At 43.9% G+C, this 24,487-nt stretch overlaps 2 protein-coding genes across 3 annotated transcripts in view; one reads left to right on the forward strand and one right to left on the reverse strand.

Annotated features, from left to right (window-relative positions):
* Nucleotides 1-14,588, reverse strand: part of srek1ip1 (SREK1-interacting protein 1) — a 33,960-nt gene extending 19,372 nt beyond the window's left edge. Inside the window, exons 1-2 of the mRNA XM_068034164.1 lie at nt 14,482-14,588; nt 8,906-8,953 (exon numbers count right to left, since the gene is read on the reverse strand). Of these exons, the coding sequence (XP_067890265.1) occupies nt 8,906-8,953; nt 14,482-14,494 (61 nt within the window). The 5' untranslated portion in view covers nt 14,495-14,588. The remainder of the gene's footprint in view (nt 1-8,905; nt 8,954-14,481) is intronic.
* A 160-nt stretch (nt 14,589-14,748) lies between these two features.
* Nucleotides 14,749-24,487, forward strand: part of cwc27 (CWC27 spliceosome associated cyclophilin) — a 422,942-nt gene continuing 413,203 nt past the window's right edge. Inside the window, exon 1 of one of the 2 annotated variants that reach the window (XM_068034150.1) lies at nt 14,749-15,105. In XM_068034150.1, coding sequence (XP_067890251.1) covers nt 15,064-15,105 — 42 coding nt within the window. In that variant the 5' untranslated portion in view covers nt 14,749-15,063. The remainder of the gene's footprint in view (nt 15,106-24,487) is intronic. The other variant, XM_068034143.1, reaches the window with a different exon arrangement.

Raw genomic sequence — 24,487 nt, forward strand, 5'->3', positions numbered from 1 at the left:
ATTCACTCCCTCCACCACCGACGCACAGTGGCAGCAGTGCAAACCATCTACAAGATGCACTGCAAAAACACACCAAGGCTCCTTCGACAGCACCTTCCAAACCTGCGACCTCTACCATCTAGAAGGACAAGAGCAGTAGATGCATGGGAATCCACCACCTGCAAGTTCCTCTCACAGCCACACACCATCCTGACTTGGAACTTTATCACCGTTCCTTCACTGTCGCTGGGTTAAAATCCTGGAACTCCTTTCCTAACAATACTGTGGGTGTACCTACACCCCAATGACTGCAGTGGTTCGAGAAGGCAGCTCACCACCACCTTCTTAAGGGCAATTAGGGATGGGCAATAAATTCTGGCCTAGCAAGCGATGCCCACATCCCATGAACGAATAAAAAAAATTTACAAATCTCTGGTTAGGCCTTAGCTGGAGTATGGTGGACAATTTGGACATCCTTCTTAAAGTGTGGTGCCAAGGCCCTGGAGACAGTACAAAGGCTGTTCATTAGCATGAGGGGAGACATTGATGTCGTGTTAATGTCAATGGACTAGCAATCCAGAGACCCAGACTAATGCCCTGGGGGCATAGGTTCAAATCACACCACAGCAGCTGGTGGAATTTCAATTTAATTAATTGATTTTAAAAATCTGGAGTTGAACACGAGTCTCAGTCATGGCCCAGGGTAAGAATAATTGACTGGGGAAAAGCCAACTTCAATGGGATAAGAATGGAGCTGGGGCAAATAAATTGGAGTCAAAAGCTGGCAGGAAAACCAGTAGAACAATGGGCTATCTTCAAAGAAGAGATAGTTTGGGCACAGTCAAGGTATGTTCCCTCGAAGGGGAAAAGTAGGGCAAACAAATCCAGAGCTCCCTGGATAACAAAAGAGGTAGTGATAAAGATAAAGAAGAAAAAGTATGCTTATGACAAATGCCAGGTAGAAAATACTATTGAGAACCAGGCTGAATATAGAAGGACCAGAGTGGAAGTGAAAAAGAAAATAAGAGAAGCAAAGAGAGAGCATGAAAAGAAACTGGCAGCTGGCATTGAGGGAAATCCCAAAGTTTTCTATAGGCATAGAAATAGTAAAAGGGTGGTAAAAGGACGAGTGGGGCCGATTAGGTACCAGAAAGGGGATTTACACATGGAGGCAGAGGGCATAGCTGAGGTATTAAATGAACACTTTGCATCTGTTTTTACCAAGGACGAAGATGCAACCCAGGCAATGTTGAAAGAGGATTGGCTGTCTGTACTTAAAGTGGATAAAACACCAGGACCAGATGAGATGCATCCAAGGATACCGAGGGAAGTGAGGGTGGAAATTGCAGAGGCATCGGCCATAATTTTTCAGCCTTCCTTAGACGCAGGGGTGGTGCCAGAGGACTGAGAATTACAAACATTATACCCTTGTTCAAAAAAGGGTGTAAAGATAAGCCCAGCGCCTACAGGCCAGTCAGTTTAACTCCGGTGGTGGGAAAACTTCTAGAAAAAATAATTCGGGACAAAATCAATAGTCACATGGACAAATGTGAGTTAATTAAGGAAAGCCAGCATGAATTTCTTTAGGGAAAATCATGTTTAACTAACTTGCTGGAGTTTTTTGAGGAGCTAACAGAGAGGGTTGATGAAGGCAATGCTGTTGATGTGGTGTACATGGACTTTCAAAAGGCATTTGATACTGTGCTATACAACAGACCTGTGAGCAAACTTGTAGCTCATGGAATAAAAGGGACGGTAGCAACACGGATAAGAAATTGGCTGAGTGACAGGAAACAAAGAGTAGCGGTTAATGGTTGTTTTTCAGGCTGGAGGAACGTTTGTAGCGGAGTTCCCCAGGGATCAGTGTTGGGACCCTTGCTTTTCCTGATATATATTAATGACCTAGGCCTTGGTGTACAGGGCACAATCTCAAAGTTTGCAGATGATATGAAACTTGGAAGCATTGTGAACTGTGAGGAGGATAATGTAGAACTTCAAAAGGACGTAGACAAGTTGGTGGAATGGGCAGACAGGTGGCAGGTGAGGTTCAATGCAGAGAAATGTGAAGTGATTCATTTTGGGAGAAAGAACATGGAGAGACAATATAGAATAAATTGTACAATTCTAAACAGGATGAAGGAGCAGAGGACATAGGTGTATATGTACATAAGTCATTGAAGGTGCAGGATAGGTTGAGAGGGCAGTTAATAAAGCATACAGTATTCTGGGCTATATTAATAGGGGCATAGAGTACAAGAGCAAGGAGGTTATGTTGAACTTGTGAACTTGGCCTCAGCTGGAGGATTGCTTCCAGTTCTGGGCGCTGCACCTTAGGAAAGACGTAAGGGCATTGGACAGAGTACAGAAGAGATTCACGAGAATGGTTCCAGGGATAAGGAATTTCAGTTATTAAGATAGATTGGAGAGGTTAGGACTGTTTTCCTTGGAGAAGAGAAGGCTGAGAGGTGATTTGATAGAGGTATTCAAAATCATGAGGGGTCTGGACAGAGTGGATAGAGAGAAACTGTTCCCACTCATGAAAGGATCGAGAACGAGAGGGAACAGTTTTAAAGTAATTGATAAGAGAAGCAAAAGCGACATGAGGAAAAACTTCATCCACGCAGCGAGTGGTTCAGGCAGCGAATGGAATGCGCTGCCTGAGATTGTGGTGGAGGCAGGTTCAATTGAAGCATTCAAAAGGGAATTAGATGGTTATATGAAAAGGAAGCGGGAGCGGAGAGCAGTTAGACCTCTTCCAGTGCTCCGGAGCTTTGAAAAAAAAAGCCAAGTGACATCAGAGAAGAGCTGCAAGGTGATTGGTTGGTGAGTAGCAGCTGTTAGTGTATTTAAATATCAAAAAAAGATGTAAGTTTTTTTTGTTGCAAAAAAACTCTGGTGATAAGGCGAGTACGACTAAAGTTTGTTTTTTAAGGACTTTAGATTGGAGTGGGTAGAACAAGGCCCATAGTGTAATTAGTATTTTTTAATTAAGGGAGGAACTAATTAACCTAAGGGTAAGTCATGATAGGAGAGCTCAGCCCCGTGATCTGCTCCTCCTGCGCTATGTGGGAAATCAGGGACGCTTCCAGTGTCCCTGACGACCATGTGTGCAGGATGTGTAATCCATCTGCAGCTACTGGCTACCCGCATTACGGAGCTGGAGCTGCAGGTGGATTCACTGTGGAGTATCCGCATTGCTGAGGAAGTCGTGGATAGCACGTTTAGTGAGGTGGTCACACCGCAGGTAATGGCTGCACAGGCAGAAAAGAGATGGGTGACCACCAGATGGAGTAGTAGGCGTAGGCAGGTAGTGCAGGAGTCCCCTGTGCCCATCCCCCTCTCAAACAGATATACCGCTTTGGATACTGTCGGCGGGGTGGGGGGGGATGACCTCCCAGGGGAAAGCAGCAACACCCAAGTTCGTGGCACCACAGAGGGCTCTGCTGCACAGCAGGGGAGGAAAAGCTATAGTGAAAGGGGATTCTATTGTAAGGGGTGCAGATAGGCGTTTCTGCGGCTGGAAACGAGGCTCCAGGATGATATGCTGCCTCCCTGGTGCTAGGGTCAAGGATGTCACGGAGCGGCTGCAGGACATGCTGAAAGGGGAGGGTGAGCAGCCAGAAGTCATGGTCCATATTGGTACTAACGACATAGGCAGGAAAAGAGATGAGGTCCTGCAAAAAGTGAATATAGGGAGTTAGCCAGAAGGTTAAAAAGCAGGACCTCTAGGGTTGTAATCGCAGGATTACTCCCTGTGCCACGTGCTAGTGAGGATAGGAATAGGAGGATTAGGCAAATGAATGCATGGCTGAAGAGCTGGTGTAGGCGGGAGGGCTTTTGCTACTTGGATCATTGGGAGCTCTTCTGGTGCAGAGGTGACCTGTACAAGAAGGACGGGTTGCATCTGAACTGGAAGGGGACCAATATCCTTGCGGGGAGGTTTGCTAGTACTACTTGGGCGGGCTTAAACTAGTCTTGCTCGAGGGGGGGGTGGAGGTTTTGAAGCACATTAAGGTGGATAAATCCCCAGGGCCTGACCAGGTGTATCCTAGGATGCTATGGGAAGCAAGGGAGGAGATTGCTGGGGCCCTGGCAGAGATTTTTGTATCATCGTTAGCCACGGGTGAGGTACTGGAAGACTGGAGAATAGCTAATGTTGTGCCTTTATTTAAGAAGGCAGCAGGGATAAGCTAGGGAACTGCAGGCCAATGAGCCTTACATCAGTGGTGGGAAAGTTATTGGAAGGGATTCTGAGAGACAGGATTTATATGCATTTGGAAAGGCATGGTCTGATTAGGGATAGTCAGCATGGCTTTGTGCGTGGGAAATCATGTCTCACGAATTTATTGAGTTTTTCGAGGAGATGACCAAGAGGATTGACGAGGGCAGGGTGATGGACGTTGTCTACATGGACTTTAGCAAGGCCTTTGACAAGGTACCACATGGTAGGCTGGTCCAGAAGGTTCGAACACAAGGGATCCAGGGTGAGTTAGCAAATTGGATACAAAATTGGCTTGGTGATAGGAGGCAGAGGGTGGTAGTGGAGGGTTGTTTTTCAGATTGGAGGCCGGTGACCAGTGGTGTGCCGCAGGGATTGGTGCTGGGCCTTCTGTTATTTGTCATATACATTAATGATTTGGATGTGAATGTAGGGGGCATGATTAGTAAGTTTGCAGATGACACCAAAATTGGTGGCATAGTGGACAGTGAAGAAGGTTGTCTAAGGTTACAACAGGATAAAGATAAACTGGGAAAGTGGGCAAGGGATTGGCAAATGGAATTTAATGCAAAGTGATGCATTTTGTGAAGTTAAACCAGGGCAGGACATATACAGTGAATGGCAGGGCCCTGGGGAGTGTTGTTGAGCAGCGAGACCTTGGGGTGCAAATACATAGTTCCCTGAAAGTGGCAACACAGGTAGACAGGGTGGTGAAGAAGGCGTATGGCATGCTTGCCTTCATCGGCCGAGGCATTGAGTACAAGAGTTGGGACGTCACGTTACAGTTGTACATAACGTTGGTTAGGCCACATTTGGAGTACTGTGTGCATTTCTGGTCGCCGCACTACAGGAAAGATGTGATTAAGCTAGAGAGGGTGCAGAAAAGATTCACAAGGATGTTGCCTGGTTTGGAGGGCTTGAGTTATAAAGAGAGATTGGATAGGCTGGGTCTGTTTTCCCTGGAGTGAAGGAGGCTGAGAGGGGACATGATAGAGGTATATAAAATTATGAGAGGCATAGATAGGGTAGATAGCCAGAGTCTGTTTCCCATGGTAGGGGTGACTAAAACTAGAGGGCATAGATTTAAGGTGAGAGGGAGGAGTTTTAAAGGGGATCAAAGGGGTACATTTTTCACACAAAGAATAGTGGGTATCTGGAATGAGGTGCCAGAGGAGGTGGTGGAGGCAGGAACAGTAACAACATTTAAGAGACATCTGGACTGGTACTTGAATGAGCAAGGCATAGAGGAATATGAAATTAATGCAGGCAGGTGTTTTTTAGTTTAGTTTAGAGATACAGCACTGAAACAGGCCCTTTGGCCCACCTAGCCTGTGCCGACTATCAACCACCCATTTATACTAATCCTACACTAATCCCATATTCCTACCACATCCCCACCTGTCCCTATATTTCCCTACCACCTACCTATACTAGGGGCAATTTATAATGGCCAATTTACCTACCAACCTGCAAGTCTTTTGGCTTGTGGGAGGAAACCAGAGCACCCGGAGAAAAACCACGCAAACACAGGGAGAACTTGCAAACTCCACACAGGCAGTACCCAGAATTGAACCCGGGTCGCTGGAGCTGTGAGGCTGTGATTAGTATAGATAGGCATTATGGTTGGCATGCACGCGGTGGGCTGTAGGGGCCTGTTTCTATGCTGTATGACTCTATGACTCTCAGAATGTGCAGGGTTACGGGGAGAAGGCAGGGGAATGGGACAGAGGGAATTGCTCTTTCGGAGAGCCAGTGCAGACACGATGGGCTGAATGGCCTCCTTCTGCTCAGTAACGATTCTGTGAGGAATATCAAAGTGCACAGAATACTGGGAGAGACTGACAGCAGTCGAGTAGGAAATAGTAAGTGATTAGGTGGGTTCAGAGTAAGTGGTAAAGTAATAAAGTCTAAATTAGGTTTACTGAGCATGTATGTGAATGCATGGAGAGCGGTAAATAAGATTAGTGAATTGCAGGTCCAGATAGCCATGTAGAAGTCTGATGTTGTAGCTTTAATGGAGACCTGGTTCAAAGGAGGGCAGGACTGGGTATAAAATATTGCTGGATATGGGGTGTTCAGGAAAGGAAGGAAAGGAGGAGGGGTGGCAGTATTGATTAAGGAGAACATTGTAGTGCTGGAGAGAGATGTCCCAGAGTCAAGGACATAATCTATTTGGCTAGAGCTAAGGAGCAAAAAAGGTAGAATTACATTGCTCAGTGTAGTCTATAGGCCACCAACTAGTGGGAAAGATGTCGAGGAACAAATTTGCAAGGAAATTACAGTGAGGTACAAGAATTATCGAGTAGTTATAATGGGGGTCTTTAATTATCCAAATACAAACTGGGATAGTAGTAAAGGGCACAGAGGGGCAAGAGTTTCTGGAGTGTGTTCAGGAGAATAACAACCTGCATTTAAATAGTACCTTAAACATAGCAAAAGATTTTAAGACATTAAACAATAGGGTGCTAAAGGTGCTGAAGAAGAATTATGTTTCAAGGAGACTTTTGAAGGGCAAAGAGGTGCAGCAAGGCAATGAGGTTTAAGAGATGGAGTTCAAATACATTTGGAATGTTCATGAAATTGCACCAAATTGCCTTCTGAAAATTTTAGGAGGATAATAATTCTAAAAGTAGAACATTGAATCTAAATGATTACTTTTTTGTGCTGTAGGTAGTTTTATTGCAAGAAATTGGTGCTTTTCAGTATAGTTCAGAAAATGCCCATTATTCACAAAGTCAATATCTTCATTGACAATGTATTTTACTATAGTATTCTTACAACCTTTTCTGTAAATTGACCGGCAGTTGTATTTTTATACTCCATTCCTGCTACACTGTTGCTCTCGTCACAGACTCCCTTTAATAAATGTTATGCCAAATACTCATGATGTTATTACATTACCTGTAGAAAATATGTCTCCATGTAACATTAGCTAAATACAAAATCGTCAGGATTTGGTGTTTTGTTTTAGGCTGTCTGGTTCAGCAGTGTTTACAACTGCAATGTTCTAAATTTGGTATTTTTGTGGAAATATAATTGGTGTATAAAGATAAAATCCAACAAGATGGATTTAGACAAAAGCTAAACTGTGGAAAATCTACATACTATATATTTAAAATTGTAGAGAAGTGTAATCGTGATTTTTTTCATAAACAACATAAACAGTGGAGTGCCACAAGAATCGGTCCTCGGGCCTCAACTATTTACGATCCATATTAATGACATGGAGGAAGGGACAGAGTGTAGTGAATCCAAATTTGCAGACGATACAAAAATAGTGTGAAGGCATGTTGTGATGAGGACACAAAGAATCTGCAAAGGGATATAGATAGGTTAAGTGAGTAGGCAAAAACTTGGCAGATGGTGTTCATTGTGGGAAAGTGTGAGGTCATAGAGAGATACAGCACCGAAACAGGCCCTTCGACCCAACGACTCCACGCCGAGCATCAACCACCCATTTATACTAATCCTACGTTAATCCCATATTCCTTACCACATCCCCACCTTCCCTCAATTCTCCTACCACCTACCTACACAAGGGACAATTTTTACAATGGCCAATTTACCTATCAACCCACAAGTCTTTGGCATGTGGGAGGAAACGGGTGCACCCGGAGGAAACCCACACAGTCACAGGGAGAACTTGCAAACTTTGCACAGGCAGCACCCAGAACCAAACACGGGTCCCATCCACTTTGGTAGGAAGATTAAAAAAGCAGATTATTTAGGTGGAGAAAGATTCCAAAATACTGTAGTACAGAGGGATCTGGGTGTTCTTGTACGTGAAACACAAAAAGTTAGCATGCAGTTGCAACAAGTAATTAGGAAGGCAAATGGAATTTTGGCCTTTATTGCTAGGGGGTTAGAGTTTAAAAATAGGGAAGTCTTGTTACAACTGTACACCTGAAGTACTGCGTACAGTTTTGGTCCCCGTATTTAAGGAAGGATGTACTAGCATTGGAGGCAGTTCAGAAAAGGGTCATTAGGCTGATTCCTGGGATGAAGGGGTTGTCTTATCAAGAACGGCTAAACAGGTTAGGGCGTTACTAATTGGAGTTTAGAAGAATAAGAGGTGATCTTGTTGAAACATCGAAGATTCTAAAGGGGCTTGACAGGATAGATGTTGAGAATATGTTTCCACTGGTGGGGGAATCTCGAACTAGGGGACATAGTTACAGAATGAGGGCTCACATATTTAAAACTGAGATCTGAAGGAATTTCCTCTCTGAGGGTGGGGAGTCTCTGGAATTCTCTACCTCAGAGAGTTGTGGAGCTAGGTCACTAAATGTATTTAAGGAGAAGGTAGATAGATTTTTGAAATCTCGGGGAGTCGAGGGTTATGCGGAGCAGGCCCGAAAGAGGAGTTGAGGCCTGGGACAGATCAGCCATGATCTTATTGAATGGCGGGGCAGGCTTGAGTGGCTGAATTGCCTACTCCTGCTCCTGTTTCTTATGCTCTTATAAACAGTAAACTTTTGCTTGTGATTGCAATGATCAGAAAAAAAGATTGCTCCCTTAGGAAAAATAATTATAATACAAGCTAAGAAAAATTTCAGAATAACCCAATAAAACTTAACACAGAGACAGTGAAACATAGAGTCATAACCTGGATTATATTATATTACTGTTGGTCAGAAGAACTTTAACTAGTAGAGTCCTCTGTCTATGAATAGTAATGGCGAAGAATTTCTAATGCCCGCTACTTACGATAGCCACACTTCTTGCATCCTGCTCGGATATTGTCTTTATTTGGGCCTGAAATAAAATATTTTAAAATTAGAACTGATATATAGTAACCTTTCTGCAACATAATTTGTTACATTGTATATCTACACTTCTTTTTTCAATTATCATTGAGCATACTGATATTAATATGCTTTAGAAAAAATTGGCTCAGATTTTGCAATGATATTGTGCAAAATGATGCATAAAATGATGCTTAAAATCACACTGGTGACCTGATAGAGGTTTTTTAATTTATGAAGCAGATCGATAGGGTAGACGTAAAGAGAATGTTTCGACTTGTGGGGGAGTCTAAATAATAACTACCATATTTATGACCGCTAGTTTAAGTCCAATAAGCAATTCAGGTGAAATCTCTTTACTCAGAGTGCTGAGAATGTGGCACTTGCTACTATGCGAGTGGTTGAGGCAAATAGCATAGATGTATTATGAAGCTAGATAAGTACATAAGGGAGAAAGAAATAAAATGGTGAGATGTAGCAAAGTTGTTGGAGGCTCATGTGGGGAGCATAGACATGGACAAAGACCAGCTGGACCAAATGGTATGTTCCTCTGCTGTAGATTCTATGTAATTTTATGTTAACCAACAAAGATTACACTGGGTTAATCTAGTGTCATTAACCCAAAAACAGCTCCATAAATGCCTCATTTTAAGGAAGAAAAATGAAAAGGCTATAAAAGTCTAATTAACTAAGGAAACTATAATTCTTAATCATAATATTGTTGTTTGTATCAATTAGACACTCTACACCTCTGGTGCCTACCAGTCACAGAAGGAATCAGGCTACTTAGCATCCAAGGATACTGAAAAAGCCAAGCGAGTTACAATTTATATACATTCTACTGGAAATGATGCAGGGTCAGATTGTTTTTTTTTACTACTTCCCAGTGCAGCTACTAAGATTTTGGTAAAGAACAGCTGGATCCTCCTGTGGAACAAAAAGCAAAATGCTTTAGGTGCTGAAAACCTGTAATACATAAAATGGCAGAAATACACATCAGTCAGCAGCTGGATATAGAGGAAGATAGGGATAATGTTTCCAAAATGATGATCTTTCAATCAGAACCCTCTGGCAAGGGTGCATTTGTAGCCCATCCCTAGTTGTTGAGAAGGTGTTGGTGGACCATCTCCTTGTGGTAAGGCCACTTCAACAATGGGAGTTCCAGGATATTGACCTAATGACATCAAAAAAACAGAGATATATGTCCAAGCCAGGGAGGTAATGGTATTCCCATGACATTCTGTTCTTGCCCTTCTTGGTGGTAGAGATCACAAGACAGAGCTGTGCAGTTGAAGCAACCTTGGTGTGTCGCTGCAGTGCTTCTTGTAGAATATACAAGCTGAAGTCCTGGTATACTTATAGAGTCATACAGCATAGAAACAGGCCCTTCGGCCCACCGCGTCCATGCCAACCATAATGCCTATCTATACTAATCCCACCTGCCTGCATTAATTCCATATCCCTCTATGCCTTGCTCATTCAAGTACCTGTCCAGATGCCTCTTAAATGTTGCTACTGTTCTTGCCTCCACCACCTCCTCAGGCAGCTCATTCCAGATACCCACTATTCTTTGTGTGAAAAATTTACCCCTTTGATCCCCTTTAAACCTCCTCCTTCTCACCTTAAATCTATGCCCTCTAGTTTTAGTCACCCCTACCATGGGAAACAGACTCTGGCTATCTACCCTATCTATGCCTCTAAAAATTTTATATACCTCTATCATGTCCCCTCTCAGCCTCCTTCGTTCCAGGGAAAACAGACGCAGCCTATCCAATCTCTCTTTACAACTCAAGCCCTCCAAACCAGGCAACATCCTTGTGAATCTTTTCTTAATCACATCTTTCCTGTAGTGCGGCGACCAGAACTGCACACAGTACTCCAAATGCAGCCTAACCAACGTTATGTACAACTGTAACATGACATCCTAACTCTTGTACTCAATGCCTTGGCCGATGAAGGCAAGCATGCCATACGCCTTCTTCACCATCCTGTCTACCTGTGTTGCCACTTTCAGGGAACTATGTACTTGCACCCCAAGGTCTCTCTGCTCAACAACACTCCCCAGGGCCTTGCCATTCACTGTATATGTCCTGCCTTGGTTTAACTTCCCAAAATGCATCACTTGGCACTTGTCTGCATTAAATTCCATTTGCCAATCCCTTGCCCACTTTCCCAGTTTATCTATATCCTGTTGTAACCTTCTTCACTGTCCACTATACCACCAATTTTGGTGTCATCTGCAATCTTACTAATGATGAAGGAGGTCAATATTGAACCTGGTGACAGGGGTGCCAATCAAGCATACTGCACTGTCCTGGACGGTCTGAAGCTTTTTGAATATTGTTTCAACTGCAGTTGTCCAGGCAAGTAGTGAACATTCAATTACACTCCTTACAGATGGTAGGTAGGTTTTGGGGCGTCAAGAGATGAGCGACACAGAGATCCCAAACTCTACTACAATGTTAATATGGCTACTCCAGTTAAACTACTGCTGAATGGTGAGACCACCATAGATGCCCATGGTGGGCTGGACTTTCTCTTGTTCGAATGGTCATTACCTGGAACTTGTGTGGCACAAATGTTACCTGACACTTATCAGCCTAAGCCTGAACAGTATCCAGGTCCTGCTGTGCTAGCATGGATTGCTTTCAGATATGGTATAGAATTAGGACAGGGGAGGGGAGAAAGGTCAGTTCACATTGATAAAAGACAAATTTGAGACCGAGGAAATATTTCTTTGTATGTACAGTGACAAATAATTGGCTTCCATAGAATTAAATGTAATTTTACAGCACAGAGATATGCCATTTGGCCCAACTGGTCAATGCCAGTGTTTATGCTCCAATCAAGCCTCCTCCCACCTTACTTCATCTCACTCTTTCAACATATCTTTCTATTCCTTTCTTTCTGATGGATCTGTACTATTCACCTCAACCACTCCATGTGATAGCCAGTTCCACATTCTCACAACTCTGAGTAAAGAATTTTTTCCTGAATTCCCTACCAGACTCAATCTCTTCAATTCAGCATACAAAAGACTTGGCCTGCCCTTGAATGTTGTCAAAACAAAACTCATATCAACCCACAACTGGTCAGCCAAATATTCCACCTCCCATATATGTTGAAGGAGAGACTCTGGAATATGTTGAACACTTCCCATACCTTGGCAGCCACCTCTCTTAAAAGGCCACCATTGACGAGGAGAGCCAACACTGGATCAACTGTGCCAGGTCAGCCTCTGGATTCATAGGGAGGGCTGTCGAACAAATGCTAATGTCCTTCTTGAAGCCAGCTCCACAAGCATTCAAGAAAAACTCCTGCAAAATCAACTTCTATGGACTAGACACTGTGTCCAGATGGTCAAAAACCATCTCCTTTGTCAGGTCTGTTTTTCTCAACTCTCAAAACGCCAGCGTTCCAGGCGAGGACAAAGAAAATGCTTCAAAGATACTCTGAAGCTCTCTGTGAAGCATGGCAGCATTGACATTGATGACTGGGAGGAGCTTACTACGAATGGTTCAAAATGGCAACATGTTCAATAAGCTGCATCATGCCTTGAGTCCAAATGCTTTAATGATGAGGCACAGTGGCAGCAGAGAAGGAAAGAAAAGGAAGCAAATCCTGTAATCCAGATCCCACTACCACATGGGACGTCCCATATGCCCAAAGATCTGCGGGTTGAGAATCGGCCTGTTCAGTCACGTGAAGACCCATGGCAGAAACTCGAGACCCTCAGTAGACGTCATCCTCGAATTGAGGGACAGCCAATGACGACTGGATTTGTTAATGACTGTATTGTATTTATGACCCCTAGTTTTGGAATTCCTCAGAAGAGGAAACATCCTCTTTACTCTATCAAACTTCTTCATAATTTTAAAGAACTCTAACAGGTCACTATTCGGTCTTCTCTTTTTTGGAAAAAGGGTCCAGCCTGTCCAGACTTTCCTGCTTGTTGTAATTTCTTATTTCTGGTATTGTCCTTGTAAATAGAATTGTAGAATGTTACAGCACCGAAGGAGGCCATTCAGTCCGTTGTGTCCATGCCAGTTCTCTGCAGGAGCAACTCAGCTAGTCCCACTCTCCCAAAGCCCTACAACTTTCTCTGAACACAAGGTTCAATGGAGTCATACATAACACTGACTCATTTTGAGGTATATGCGCACAAATCATTGAAGGTTGCAGGGCAGGTTCAAAAATCAGCTAATAAAGCATACGCGATTCCAGGCTTTATAAATAGGTGCATAGAATACAAAAACAAGGAAGTTATGATGAACCTGTTTAAGACACTGGTTTGGCCCCAACTGGAGTATTGTGTTGAATTCTGGGCACCACACTTTCAGAAGAATGTTAAGGCATTAGAGAGGGTGCAGAAAAGATTCGTGAGAAGGGTTCAAGGGATGAGGAATATTAGTTATGTGGATAGGTTGAAGAAGCTGGGTCTGTTGAAGAGATTTGAAAATGGTGTTCAAAATCATGAGGGGTCTGAACAGAATAGATAGGGAAAAATTGTTGCCACTCGTGAAAGGATCGAGAACGAGAGGGCACAGATTTAAAGTAATGGGTAAGAGAAGCAAAAGCGGTATGAGGCGACTGTTTAAGGTCTGGTATGCACTGCCTGAGAGTGTGGTGGAGGCAGGTTCAATTGAAGCATTCAAAAGGGAATTAATATGAAAAGGAATAATGTGCAAGGTTATGGGGAGAAGGGGGGTGGGGAATGGCGCTAAGTGAATTATTCTTTCAGAGAGACGGTGCGACACGATAAGCCGAATGGCCTCCTTCTGTCTAGAGGCCTGCTACCCGACGACATGTGTCGGGTCGTGCCCACCTTCAGGGTACGGCTTTCGGGCTCGGGTCGAGTCCAGGTCGAGTCGAGTTGGGTCGGACACCTACGATAAGTGCTCTGCTGGTAAGTATTGAAATTAAAAAACTTAACTGAGCTGGGAATCCGGGACGAAACTAAGTCTGCGCAGTGAGTGAGTGACATCACTATGATGTCATCACACATGCACTGCAGCTTTGTGCAGCTTCCCAGTCGGAAAGTAAGTAAAGAGATGGTCGGGTCGGACCGAGTCGGGGCGGGTTCGGGTCAAAATCGGAGGGACTCGGGCCGGGTCGCGCCTGGGTCCGCTGTGGTTCAGGTCAGGTTCTTTTTTCCCGACCTGAGCAGGCCTCTATTCTGCACTGCAACAATTCTATGATTGTGATTGTCAAAAGAAGCAACAGTAACATGAGGGAAAACTTTTTACACAGCGAATGATTAAAGAATCTGGAATGCACTATTTGAGAGTGTGGTGGTGGTGGTGGTAAATTCAATCGAAACCTTCAAAAGTGAGCTGCATAATTATCTGAAGAGAAACAATTTGCAGGGTTTTGGGGAAAAGGCGGGGGGAGTGGGATTACGTGAGTTGCTCTTGAAGACAGCCGGCACAGATACGACGGGCCAAGTGGCCTCTTTCTGTACGGTAACCAGTCTATGATTCTAAAAACGAGAACTCTATGCAGAAGTTACAAATCATTATGTTTTATATATTCATTCACCTGAAAAAGCCATTGATGAATTCCATTCGCTCCCAATACCAGACCAAGTCAGCGGCTCCCAGCCACACTGGTGCACCCTTTAACATCTTCCCACCAGTCACATTTCCGACACCACTAGTAACCGCAATAACAAAAAGCAAACATCACCAATAACAAGAAATATTAGATTTTAATTTTCATTTGAGAATCGTACGAGACATTTCTATATCTTCCCATTACAGTTGAGGCCTCTGTTTGCTTCTCAGTGCCATAAGGCCGTTTTGCAGCGAGCCACCATCACCAGAGCGGATCAGACGGTGCGCGACGGATGAGACGTGAAAAAGTACAATTTCACGGGGGGAAGGTTTTTAGTGGAGCCGCGTAACTGGATTATCTAGAAATACAGGCAGAGCTTTTTAAAGGTTGATGCGAGTTGATATTTCATCGTGTTTGTGGCCCTGCTGGGTTTCGATCCTTCTCCCGGAATCGCTAAACACAGAGCTGCGTGGTCGTTACTCAGGAGCGCGAGCAGGAACGGCGCGTGTGTTTTATTAAACCGCAGGTTCCAGGAGTTTAAACCGGGCTCGCTTCGAAACTGCCGCGATGAGTAACATCTACATCCAGGAACCACCGAGCAGTGGCAAGGTAAAGTAATGCCCGCAGCTTCAGTTAGTGCCTTCTGCGGATCATGTGAGGGGCAGTGGGTGATACCTGTGAATTAATTCAACTACAAGGCCGATGGGGCTAGTTTCTTCTACAGGCCATTTCTAAATTGTCATGGAGTCTGTTTAATTTAAGTTTTTGAGGGAACGTCTTTTTAAAAAAAAAAATCTCTCCCCCTCCAAAGGTGACGGAGCAATTCTCTTCTGGCCTTGATTTTTCATTTCTTATCAACTGCTTTCCAATGCCCTGATAGCTCAGGTGTTGCCGTGTTCCTTACAGGATTTGATCATCTCTCACCAACTTTACAACCTTCATATCAGTTACTTACACACAACACTTTGCAACATGTTACTGGATGGATATAGAAAGAAGGTCTTCCTCACCAACATGTGGGGGCTTGTGCCAAACTTGGGAGAGCTGTCCCACAGACGAGTCAAGCAACAGCCTGACATGGTCATACTCATGGAATCATACCTTACTATGTCCCAGACACACCATTCCTGGGTATGTCCTGTCCTATCAGCAGGACAGATTAACCAGAGGTGGCAGCACAGTGGTATACTGTCGGGTGGGAGTTTCCCTGGGCATCCTCAACATTGATTCTGGACCCCATGAAGTCTCATGACATTAAAGGCCGGCTCGGGTTTGCAAATGAAACCGCACCCGAGCCCGGACTAGCCCGAGTCCTTTCATTTTTTCCCGCACCTGGCCCGACCTGACCATCAGTTAACCTAGCTTCCGTTTTTCACTTTGTTGCTTATCTGCACAAGCTTAAAAAAACTATAACTAAACAACCTTTCAAGTCCAAAAAGTACATTAACATTGAAGCCATGTATCAGAGGTAGTGATAGAGTGTGTATGACCTGGCTCGAACTGACCTGAGCCCGAATGCAAACATGGGCAAGGAAACCTCTTACTACATACCACCTATCGACCCCTCCCCCCCTCGGCTGATGACTCAGTGTATCTCCATGTTGAGCACCAATTGGAAGAAGCACTGAGGTTAGCAAGGGCGTAGAATATACTGTGGGTGGGGGACTTAAATGTTCATCACCAAGAGTGGCTCTGTAGCACCACTAACTGAGCTGATCGAGTCCTGAAGGACATAGCTGCTAGACTGGGTCTGTGGCAGATGGTGAGGGAACTAAAAAGAGGGAAAAACCTACTTGACCTCGTCCTTACCAAACTATCTGTCGCAGATACATCTGTGCATGACAGTATTGGTAGGAGTGACCACAGCACAGTCCTTGTGGAGATGAGGTTCCGTCTTCACGTTGAGGATACCCACCATTGTGTTGTGTGCACTACTGCCGTGCTAAATGGGATAGATTTCAAATAGATATAGCAACTCAAAACTGGGCATCCATGAGGCGCAACAGCAATAGAATTGTATTCAACCACAATCTGTAACCTCATGGCCCGGCATATCCCTCACTCCACCATTACCATCAAGCTGGGTTACCAATCCTTGTTCAATGAAAAGTGCAGGAGAGCATGCCAGGAGCAGCACCAAGCATACCTAAAAATGAGGTCTCAGCCTGGTGAAGCTACAACACAGGACTACTTGCATACCAAACAGCGGAAGCAGCATGTGATAGACAGGCTTAAGCGATCCCACATCCAATGGATCAGATCTAAGCTCTGCAATCCTGCCACATTCAGTCATGAATGGTGGTGGACAATTAAACAACTAACAGGAGGAGGAGGCTCCACAAACATACTCATCGTCAATGATGGGGGAGCCCAGCACATCAGTGCAAAAGACAAGGTTGAAGCAATTTCATCCATCTTCAGCCAGAAGTGCCGAGTGCATGATCCATCTTGGTCTCCTCCTGAGGTCTCCAGCATCACAGCCAGACTTCAGCCAATCCGATTCACTCCATGTAATATCAAGAAACAGCTAAAGACACTGGACACTGCAAAGGCTATGGGCGATGACAACATTTCAGCAATAGTACTGAAGACTTGTGCTCCGGAACCACCTATGCCTCTGGCCAAGCTGTTGCCAGCTACAACACTGGCATCTACCTGGCGATGTGGAAGATTGCCCAGGCATGTCCTGTCCACAAGAAGTAGGACAAATCAAACCCAGCCAATTACCGCCCTATCAGTCTACTCTCTAACATCGGCAAAGTGATCGAAGGTGGCTTTGACAGTGCTATCTAGTGGCACTTGCTTAGCAATAACCTGCTCAATGATGCTCATTTTGGGTTCCACCAGGGCCACTCAGCTCCTGACCTCATTACAGCATTGGTCCAAACAAGGACAGAAGAGCTGAGCTCAAGAGGTGAGGTAAGAGTGACTGCTCTTGACATCAACGCAGCATTTGACCGAGTATGGCATCAAGGAGCCCTAGGAAAACTGGAGTCAATGGGAATCAGGGGGAAAACTCCCTGCTGATTGGAGTCAAAGCTAGCACAAAACAGCTAGCACAATCATTTCCGTCCCAGGACATCACTGCAGGAGTTCCTCAGGCTAGTGTCCTAGGCTTAACCATCTTCAGCTGATTCATCAATGACCTTCCCTCCATCATTAGAGCAGAAGTTGGGATGTTCGCTGATGACTGCACAATGTTCATCACCATTCACAACTCCTCGAATACTGAAGTAGCCTGTGTCCATATGCAGCAAGACCTGGACAACATCCAGGTTTGGGCTCATAAGTGGCAAATAACATTCATGCCACACAAGTGCCAGGCAATGACCATCTCAAACAAGAGATAATCTAACCATCTCCCCTTCATGTTCAATGGCATTACCATTGTTGAATCCCTCACTATCAACATCCTGGGGATTACCATTGACCAGAAACTGAACTGGACCAGCTGCAATACTGTGCCTACAAGAGCAGGTCAGAGGCTGGGAATCCTGCAGTGAGTAACTCACCTCATGTCTTCCCAATGCCTGTCCATCATCTACAAGGCATAAGTCAGGAGTGTGATGAAACACTCTCCACCTGCCTGGATGGGTGCAGTTCCAACAACACACAAGAATCTTGAAACCATCCAGGACAAAGCAGACTGCTTGATTGGCACCCCATCCACCACCTTCAACATTCACTCCCTCCACCACCGATGCACGGTGGCAGCAGTGTGTACCATATACAAGATGCACTGCAGCAACTCACCAAGGCTCCCTTGACAACACCTTCCAAACCCGTGACCTCTACCACCTAAAAGGACAAAGGGTAGCAGATGCATGGGAACACCACCACCTGCAAGTTCCCCTCCGAGCCACACACCGACCCGACTTGGAACTATATCGCCGTTCCTTCACTGTCGCTGGGTCAAAATCCTGGAACTCCCTTCCTAACAGCACTGTAGGTGTACCTACATCCCAAGGATTGCAGCGGTTCAAGAAGGCAGCTCACTGTCAGCTTCTCAAGGGCAATTAGGGATGGGCAATAAATGCTGGTTTGGCCAGCAACACCCACATCCCACAAACGAATAAAAAAAAAGCCCATTTCAGGACGTCCCAAACCGCTTCACAGGCAATGAAGTACTTTTGAAGTGTAGTCATTGTTGGAATGTAGGAAATGTAGCAGGCAATTTGTACAGGGGAAGGTCCCACAAACAGCAATGATAATGACCAGATAGTCAGTTTTAGTGATGTTGATTGAGGGATAAGTATTGGCCAAGATAGCAGGGAGAACTCCTCTGCTGTTCTTCAGAACCTTTACACCCACTTGAGAGAATATCAGTTTAATGTCTCGTCCGAAAGCTGACACCTCTGACAGTGTCGCGCCCCTTCAGTACTGCACTCAAGTGCCAGTCTAAATTTTGTGCTCAGTTTCTTAATGTTTAGAGTGAGATTAGAGTCTGCAATGTTCTGACTCTGAGGTGAGAGTTTTGGAAGGGTGTGTGAGTGTGTTGGAAGGGGAAAGAGAGAGAGCAGGTTGGATGGAGAGAAACCAAGCTGGAGAGGCTGTGAGGTAGCTCCATGCAACAACTAAGATGGTCTCAGTTGTTCTATTTGATTTGCACAATATCAAACAAAATCAGGGATATATTTGTGAGATATCTGGTCTCAAATCAAATCAGAGCTATTTGGGTCTTTTAATGAATCTGGCAGGTCCTAGTGTAATGGGCAGAGACTTCTCTCAAAGTTAAGGAGGCTGTTCACCGAGAGGTTGGCTCTGTTTCTGACTGATTTTCACATCCAGAAGGCTAACTGTATTTTAAAAGCTGAGCCTGCTTAGCCGTGAAGGATTACTGTGGTGCAGGGGTCGGCAACCCGTAGCTCCGGAGCTGAATGTGACTCACATCTCATTTGCAGCTCCCAACCTTTTCCCTTGGATCGCATTATTGTGAAAAAAATGCTGAAAAATTAGGGCAAGAAAATGATAAATCAAAGAACTGGACGGCAACAGCGTTTCCTTCTCAAGTTATTGATTTGATTCATCAAAAATGTAATTTCTACACTGTCGGGCTTCAAAAGTGGTATGGCACATGAATAGCCTTAACAATCTATCACAAGATGCAAAATAAATTAAGAACATAATGTGCTTTAATGTGCATATATCTCTGATTTTCAAGAAAGTTTGTCAAAATTTCCCTGGTTACAAAAAGATTTGCAGGGAAAAAGGGGTTGTAAGCATCATTTTTTTAAAAATGCATTCAATCACCGAAAGCTTGAATGGCATTGAAACAGGGAATCATTGAAGATGAAAATAGTGAGTTTAGCTTCGAGATGACCAGATTTTGTTTTGCTACAAAGCCAAACAGGACTCGCATATGTCTGATATAGGATGAAATGTTTCATGTTAACAAAAATTCAAATTCTACCCAGCAATTGTTAGCAAACCTCAAACCGTTTTTGCCATAAAATGTTCATCTAGAAGTGAAAGAAAACGAGCCTAAATGATTCTCCAGGAAAAGGTTGATAAAGCAGAAGACAATTTGGGTAGCGTCAAGATTCAACTTTGAAAACAAAAAATAACAGTTTTTACCTATTAATGGAATGTAGAAACTGAATTTTTGCACGATTGAAATTACATGAAATTCAGTAGTAACTGCAGTCATTTATATCAGGATCAGAGAGTAGTTAAAGCAAATGACTTTTTACAACATCAAATAAATGCAAACATTCCTTAGATTCTCTAAACAATTTCTTTCCTGTTAAGATATGCTTATACCTTTATTCCATTCTTTAACTTTTTTTTCCATCTTGCGACTCCCAATAGTTTTTATTTTAGGATTTTTAAAAAAAAAGGCTCTTCAAGTGGAAAAGGTTGCTGTAGTGTATGTGGCCATGTTTAGAAAGACAAAACTGCACCTTCATTGTTTTCATAAACTGAGTGCAGAAAAAGATAGTCTCTCTGAAACTGCATATATAGTTACATAGAATGTACAGCAGTAAACAGACCATTTGGCCCAACTGGTCTATGCTGGTGTTTATGCTCCACATGAGCTTCATCTCATCCTAGCAGCATAACCTATTCCTTTTTCCCTCATGTACTTCTCTAACTTCCCCTTAAATGCATCTATGCTAACGTGCTATCGTGGTTCACAAAAGAAATCAAAGATCTATTAGATCAAAGGAAGAGGCATATAAAGTTGTCAAAAAAAAAATAAGCCTGAGAATTGGGAGCATTTTAGAATTCTGCAAAGGAGGACCAAGAAAAAGATTAAGAAAGGGAAAGTAGATTATGAGAGTAAACTAGCAAGAAACAGAAAAACGGACTGTAAAAGCTTCTCTGGTCTGTAAATGGGCAAAGATTAGCAAAAACAAATGTGGGTCCATTATAAACGGAGTCAGGAGAATTTATAATGGGGAATAAGCAAGTGGCAGAGAAACAATTTGTGTCTGTTTTCACGGAGGAAAATACTAAAAGCCTGCCAGAAATAATGGTGAATCATGGGACTAGTGGAAATGAGGAACTGCAAGATATTAATATGAGTAAAAAAAGTACTGGAGAAATTAATGGGACTTGAAGTAGATAAATCCCCGGGACCTGATGATCTACATCCCAGAATTGAAAGAAGTGGCTGTAGAGATAGTACATGCATTGGTAGTCATCTTTCAAAATTCTATAGACTCTGGAATGGATCCTGCCGATTGGAAGGTGCCAATTGTAACCCCACTATTTAAGAAAGGAAGGAGAAAGAAAAAATGGGGGACTGCAGACCTGTTGGCCTATCAGTCATAGGGAAAATGCTAGAATCTATAATAAAGGATGTGATAGCAGGACACGTAGAAAATAATGGTCGGATTGGGCAGAGTCAATATGGATTTATGGAAGGGAAATCATGTTTAACAAACCTGTTGGAGTTTTTTTGAGGGTGTAACTAGCAGAATAGATAAGGGGGAATCGGTGAATGTGGTATATTTAGATGTTCACAAAGCTTTTGATAAGGTCCCACACAAGAGGTGAGTAAACAAAATTCGAGCATATGGGATTGGGCAGAATATACTGGCATGGATTAAGAACTGGTTTATGGACAGAAAACAGAGAGTAGGAATAAATGGGTCATTTCCAGGTTGGCAGGCTGTGACTGGTGGGGTACGGCTAGATCAGTGCTTGGGCTCCAGCTATTCACAATCTATATCAATGACTTAGATGTGGGGATTAAATGTAATATTTCCAAGTTTGCAGATGACACAAAACTAGGTGGAAGTGTGAATTGTGAGGAGGATACAAAGAAACTTCAAGGGGATTTGGAGAGGCTAAGCGAGTGGGCAAAAATTTGGCAGATGATCCAATGTGGAGAAATGTGAGGTTATCCACTTTGATAGGAAAAAAAGAAATACGAAGGTTCACCAAGCTAATTCCTAGGCTGGTGGGTTTGCCCTATGAATCAAGATTAAATAGACTGGGCCTTTATTCTCTGGAGTTTAGAAGAATGAGAGGTGATCTCATTCAAACATACAAAATTGTTACAGGGCTCGACAGGTTAGATGCAGGAAGGATGTTTCCCCCGGCAGGGAGTCCAGAACCAGGGTAGACAGTCTCAGAATAAGGGGCAGGCTATTTAGGACTGAGATGAGAAGGAAATTCTTCACTCAGAGCCTGGTGAATCTTTGGAATTCTCTGCTCCAGAGGGCTGAGGAGGCTCAGTCGTTGAGTGTGTTCAAGACTGAGATCGATAGATTTCTACATATTAAAAACATCCAGGGACACAGGGAAAATGGTGTTGAAGTAGATGATCAGCCATAATCTCATTGAATGGCGGAGCAGACTCGAAGGGTTGAATGGCCTACTCCTCATATTTCTTATGTTATGCTATTTGTCTCAACCACTCAATGTGATAGCGAGTTCCACATTCTCACCATACTCAAGATAAACAATTTTCTCCTGAATTCCCCATTGGATTTATTAGTGACTATCTATTTATTTATACTATTTATGGCCCCTAGTTTTGGACTCCCTTGCAATTAGAAACATTCTGCCTACCATATTGAACCCCTTCATAATTTTAAAGCAATTAAAAACAATGTTTTGGGTGTTGTTATGTAAGGCACATATTGCGCACAGCAAGATCCCATGACAGCGATCAGATAAACTATCCAGTTAATCAGAGTTTTGGTGGTGTTAGTTGAGGGAGCAGTGTTGGCCAGACACTGGGAGAACACCCCTACTTTTCTTGCAATAAACTTACCGTGGGATCTTTAATACCCACTGGTCCATCCTTCTCTCTCGCCAACCTTCTCACCCAGCGTATCCGCTTGCAGTTATTTGCCAATTTCTTTCCCATCCAATTTGCCCCTCCCAGTGCTGACCCTGTGGACTCTGCCATTGGAGCAGCTGCCATCTTCTCTCTCCGCATCTCCCAGAATGTTTGTTCTCTTGTGAACAAGGCCTTTGTCATCCATGAGAGACAGGATAAACTGTCACAGGTTAATCAAGGATAGTCAGCATGGATTTGTTAAGGGAAGATCTTGTTTGACCAACTTGATCGAATTTTTTGAAGAAGTAACAAGAAAGATAGATGAGGGTAGTGCAGTTGATGTGGTCTACATGGATTTTAGCAAGGCTTTTGACAAGGTCCCACATGGCAGACTGGTTAACAAAATAAGATTCCATGTGATTCAGGGAAATGCAGCAAGTGGATACAAAATTGGCTCAGTGGCAGGAAACAAAGGGTAATTGTTGATGGGCGTTTTAGTGACTGGAGGGCTGTTTCCAGCGGCATTCTACAGGGCTCAGTACTGGGTCCCCTGCTTTTTGTGATATAAACATTTGGATGTAAATGTAAGGGGCATGATCAAGAAGTTTGCAGACGACAGAAAGATTGGCCATGTGGTAGATAGCGAGGAGGATAGCTGTAGGCTGTAGGAAGACATTGATGGTCTGGTCAGATGGACAGAAAAGTGGCAAATGGAATTCAACCTGGAGAAGTGTGAGGTGTTGCTTTTGGGGAGGTCAAACAAGGCAAAGGAATACACAATAAATGGAAACATACTGAGAAGTGTAGAGGAAGTGAGAAACCTTGGAGTGAATGTCCACAGATCCCTGAAGGTAGCAGGACGGGTCGATAAGGTGGTTAAGAAGGCATATGGAATCCTTTCCTTTATTAGCTGAGGTATAAGATATAAGGGCAGGGAGGTTATGCTGGAACTGTATAACTCATTGGTTAGGCCGCAACTTGAGCACTGTGTGCAGTTCTGGTCACCTCATTACAGAAAGGATGTAATTGCACTCGAGAGGGTACAGAGGAGATTTACGAGGATGTTGCCAGGACTGGAAAAATGCAGCTATGAGGAAAGATTGGATAGTCTGGGGTTGTTCTCCTTGGAACAGCGAAGGCTGAAGGGCGATTTGATGGAAATGTACAAAATTGTGAGGGGCCTGGATAGAGTGGAGGTGAAGGGTCTATTCACCTTAGCAGAGAGGTCAGTGATGAGGGGGCATAGATTTAAAGTGTTTGGTAGAAAAATTAGAGGGGAGATGAGGAAAACCTTTTTCACCCAGAGGGTGGTGGGGGTCTGGAACTCACTGCCTGAAAGGGTAGTTGAGGCAGAGACCCTCAACTCATCCAAAAGTAGTCTGGATATGCACCTCAAATACCGTAATCTGCAGGACTACTGACCAAATGCTGGTAGGTGGATCGTTTTTCTGCCAGCACAGACACGATGGGCCAAGTGGCCTCTGTCTGTGCCTTAAACTTACTATGATTCTATGAGCTTATTGTGAATGATTGAATTGATGACATGGCCTTGATGGAAACCTGGTTATGGGGTGATGCCACCTTCTGCCTACTGAAGCCTCCTTGCCTGGCTATATCTTCCACCACTTGCCCCATCCAGACCATCAGGGTGGTGGTGTAGCTCTGATCACCAAATCAGCCTTGGTCTGTACCCCCTACTCATCTAGCGCTTTTTCCTCCTTTGAGCATATTGCCTTGTTCGACCTCTCTTGCCTCATT

This window comes from Heterodontus francisci, chromosome 1, assembly GCF_036365525.1.
Source record: "Heterodontus francisci isolate sHetFra1 chromosome 1, sHetFra1.hap1, whole genome shotgun sequence".
In the NCBI taxonomy this organism is placed as follows: domain Eukaryota; kingdom Metazoa; phylum Chordata; class Chondrichthyes; order Heterodontiformes; family Heterodontidae; genus Heterodontus; species Heterodontus francisci.